The sequence below is a fragment of the Nanorana parkeri genome, unplaced genomic scaffold, assembly GCF_000935625.1.
Source record: "Nanorana parkeri isolate BGI_ZX_2015 unplaced genomic scaffold, ASM93562v1 scaffold316, whole genome shotgun sequence".
In the NCBI taxonomy this organism is placed as follows: Eukaryota; Metazoa; Chordata; class Amphibia; order Anura; family Dicroglossidae; genus Nanorana; species Nanorana parkeri.
The window spans coordinates 99,905-104,526 of record NW_017306584.1 but is presented as its reverse complement, the minus strand read 5'-3'; the positions used below and the strand labels follow the sequence as shown (position 1 = coordinate 104,526).

At 39.5% G+C, this 4,622-nt stretch overlaps 1 protein-coding gene across 1 annotated transcript in view; it reads left to right on the top strand.

Annotated features, from left to right (window-relative positions):
• The window catches only part of LOC108788295 (RH-like protein), a 29,222-nt gene that overhangs the window by 16,784 nt on the left and 7,816 nt on the right, over positions 1-4,622 (top strand). The window contains exons 5-6 of the mRNA XM_018558040.1: positions 1,516-1,682; positions 2,781-2,918. Of these exons, the coding sequence (XP_018413542.1) occupies positions 1,516-1,682; positions 2,781-2,918 (305 nt within the window). The remainder of the gene's footprint in view (positions 1-1,515; positions 1,683-2,780; positions 2,919-4,622) is intronic.

The window sequence follows — 4,622 nt, the reverse complement described above, 5'->3', positions numbered from 1 at the left end:
GGCGGATCTCGACATCGATGTCGAGATCCTCTCCGGCGTCTCAGTATACTGTGAGCTGTAGCTCGCGGTATACTGAGCTTAGGGTGACGGGAGGACGCTAGTTTGTGTCCTCCCGTTACCCTAAGGAGAACTATGGGGAAAACCCCTGACCCAATAGTTCTCCTTTAATGACAAGAATGTGCGGAGCGTTAATGAAGGTGACAAGAATGTGCAGAGCATTAATGAAGGTGACAAGAATGTGCAGAGCGTAAATGAAGGTGACAAGAATGTGCAGAGCGTTAATGAAGGTGACAAGAATGTGCAGAGCGTTAGTGAAGGTGACAAGAATGTGCAGAGCGTTAGTGAAGGTGACAAGAATGTGCAGAGCGTTAGTGAAGGTGACAAGAATGTGCAGAGCGTTAATGAAAGTGACAAGAATGTGCAGAGCAAGAATGGTGGTAAAAAGAAAGTGCAGCGCAATAATGAAGGTAACAAGAAATATTTTTTTTCCATATGGTTAAGAACGGATTAACCTCATTTACATTAAACGCTATGGGAAAATGTGATTCGGTTCGCGACCAGAATCGTGGAACCAATTAAGTTCGTGAACCGAGGTACCACTGTATATTATTATTATTTTAAAGGAAATATGTTCATGTAATAAAGGCATATAAACATTTGCAGGGTGGCCTAGGAAATGATTGCATCGTCCTAGTCCACAGGTCAGATTATCAGTAATTTTTGCATTGATTGTTTCATAAGTCTCTTTCAACTTCAAGAAAGGCTTAAAGTATATTTCTACTTTTACAGCCAAAGTAAGACAACACCTACATCATATAGTGATGTATGTTAGGTAAATAATTCTCCAATTCAGCTCACTTTTCAGTTCAGCTATGTTGTCCTAGATTGTTCACTTCTCCTGCCTTCTCCACACTCTTCACCCTTTTGTGAATAACCCTGTATTGTATTTTTTTTTTTTTTTTTGCAAATCCAGCCACCAGTCTCCTCTTCACATTTTTTTTACCAGTTTATCCTTAGATTTGCCTGCTGTTATAAAAAGCATATTATTTACAGTTCTTAAAATCTCATGCTGAAAGCTACAAACACAAGTGAATGAGTCAGATCATTGACAATCATACAAAGATTTCCCCTTACTCCCTTTTTCATAAAATTTTGTATTTTCCCTGACTTTCTTCCCTGGTGACAGTGGTTAGTGGTCACCAAGACAGGCCTGTATTTAAAAATCCTAAATTAAAAAAAAAAAAAAGGTTCTGAATGTGTATACTTTTAAAGTACCTCCTTCACAGAGTATGGCATAAACACAAAAACAAGTTGCTGTACATATACCTAGCATCCAGTGAACAAATCTATGTTTAAAAAGCCAAGAACTCAAACAATGAATATAACATTACAGAACTAGGTATCTCTAAGCCATTGATGTGAGATACTCTTTTTACCTGTCACTAATGGTCACATTGACTTGAATTTTTTGTATTTGTTAATGCTAGAGTAATATATTTTATATTTAACCTGTAGGAGCACTGTTTATGTGGATGTTCTGGCCTTCATACAATTCTGTGTTGCTGAAAGATCACATGCAGAAACAACATGCTATTTTTAACACTTATTTTACACTGGCTGTCAGCACTGTTGTGGTATTCGCTGCTTCAGCACTCTTCAATAGAAAAGGGAAATTTAAAATGGTAAGTGCAAATTTATTATCCCTGGCAAGATAGCTTAAGAACATAAAATAAATAATTGTAAGCCCAAATACACTGCCTGTCCCAAAAAAAGTCACCACCTGGATTTAGCTAAGAAAATAGGTAGAAACCTTTGATTGGATAATAGATCTAGGTTCAACAACGAAGGTTAGTTGCATACCTGAATATACTGACTGAGCAGTTTTTTCCATCAATCGATTTTTTCTTCCATGATGGCACAGACATATTCTAAGTAGACAATAGCAGGATTCATCTGGCTCAAATTGTGAAAGAGTGGTTCAGGGAGCATGAGACATCATTTCCACACATGGATTGGCCACCACTGAGTCCAAACATTAACCTCATTGAGAATCTCTGGGATGTACTGGAGAAGACTTTACTTAGTGGTCCAACTCTCCCATCATCACTTCAAGATCTTTGGGAAAAATTAATGCAACTCTAAATGGAAATAAATGTTGTGACATTGCATAAGCTTATGGAAAGGATGCCACGGTGAATGCCTGCTGTAATCAAAGCTAAAGGCGGTCCAATAAAATATTAGAGTGTGTGAGTTTATTTTTGGACAGGCAGTGTACATAGCAGTATAAAACTAACTCAGGTCTAAAATATGGAAGTTTTCTGTTGATTACATTTTATATTTGTATTAGATTGTATTGGAGTATGACACAACAGATCACTTGTTACATTAAAAAAGTTGAAACTACAGCATTGAAAATTACATTTATAATACCTTTAGCGCCTCTGTTGAATTCGGTATTCACACTCTAGTAGAGATAGAACTGATGCAAGAATCTTAAGCATCTGACACTTCAAGGTGTGTCAGATGTTTGCATCTGCATTTTTAATTTTATTAGGAAAGCCTCAGGGGAAGCTTAGTTCAGTGACCAGCAGCTCTAATTCAGTTTCTGATCACAGGGGTACAAGCAGGATTTATATTGGTAGCTAAGATAATAAACATTAGGTCAAGTATTTAAATGTAAGAAGAATTTAATTATGGTGCATGACATGTAGATATAATCATGGCAAACTCCCAAATTATATAGTGCCTTCCTGATCCTTATTAATTTTCTTCACTATCAGATGCAGGTCCGTAATGCTATGCTTGCTGGTGGTGTTGCAGTTGGATTTTCAGCTCACATGGTTCAGTATCCATGGATTACAATGACCATAGGTCTACTAGCTGGACTCATTTCCACAGCTGGACTAACATGCATGCAGGTAAGCCAATATAGAAATGGTGTCATTTAATTTTACACATCAAAAACCCTGTCACAAACAGGCACCATTAGCCTTCTAAATGTAGAAACAAAGCTAACCATTTTAACCAGTTTTCCTACAAGGGCTATAAACAGGTTGAATGGATGCAGTTTCACTCTACAAAGGTTGTTGAGTTGTGAGCATGTTCTGGTTGATGTAAATCTAAATACTGTAAATGCTCCAAGTATGGCACAAGTCAATTCTGGTCAAGCTTAATGGAAACTTTTCCTGAAAGAATTCCTCTTGAAAATGCTAAGTGTTATCCTGATCCAGTGGCTTGAGCAACGTCTGAGTCCCTGGCCTGAAACAGGAATGCATCTATAGTCAGCAACTATATAACATGTCAGCTTTGCAAATGTCAGCAATGGCAGCCCATGTATTTCTCTCATTTAGGTTTCCTTCAAAGTGATCCTGAAATATACATACCGTCCTGAAATATGTTAGATTTTAGTAAAGGGCACCCATGCCCTCTCTAACCCCTCAGCTTAATTAGAAAAAGCATATGTATCAGCACTCCAGCAACCGGAAGATCCACAGAGCTGCTCTGTATTTACAAGGGTTCTGCCTGAGTGCCCATTCACATAAACGGGCACGCGCTATGTTTTGTATAAAATGCTCTGGTGTCTGTTGTGTAGGTACGGTGAAATGCGTTGCACCAATGGTGCAATGCGTTGTACCATTGCAAAAGATAAATAGTGCAATACGGTGCAATAGGTTGCAACAACGCATTGCACCGTATTGCACTATTTATCTTTTTTTAACTAACAAAATGATATTTCTTTAAACTTAATCTACCACAGCACATTTTTTTTAGCACTCACCAATGCTGTGTGTTTTTGTGAACTAAAACAATAGGGCATAAGGCTAAATGCCTTGTCTATATACTGGGACTGCTTTGGGAAAAGCTGCCCAATCCAGCCCAACAGGGCTGGTGTGAACGAGCCCGGAGCCAGATGATTGCAGTACTGCATCTGTGGTAATCAGTCATGCAGACTTCTGTGGGCTGCCTGTAAATTATTGCATGACTTAATGGACAGCCAATAGAAGTCCAGGAAGCTAACTTGTACAAGATCAGTACTATGCTCAGCCAACTAAGAGAGCAGCAATGAAAACCAAGGAGGTCTGCAGGTTAGTGGAATGGAAATCTGATCTCACCAGCTGGGATTAGAGAGACTGTGAGGACCTTTACTAACATTTTACTTAAAGGAGAACTATGACTTAAGGGCAAATAAAAATACCCCTTACCTTGATTGTAGTAGCATCGTTCCTTTTTTCTAAAGTCGCAGCACATCACAGATAAAACCCTCAAAACCTGTAGTAAATGGCCGTCTTCAACCCCACTCCAAGCTCCGTTTCTCTTAGGGGGCGTTAACATTTGATCCAGCCCGCCCACGGTTTTTTTTTCAACTCATCTCATTGCTGTGGCCGCGCTTCCTCTCATCGTGCACAGCTGTGAAATGCCAGCTCGTGCACGCTGGCATGTGTGATCGGGAGGCGGAGTCTGAAGTGAGAAGGCTACTGCAAGAGATGGTATGAAAAAAACGGACTCAGCCTCCCTGCTAATTCAGTGCTCTTTCCCCTCTCTCATCAGCGATCCCCAGTAATTAGGATGTCAGCATAACATAGGGGCAGAGAGAGAGGGGATAAAGAGCCATCCCTCTCTCT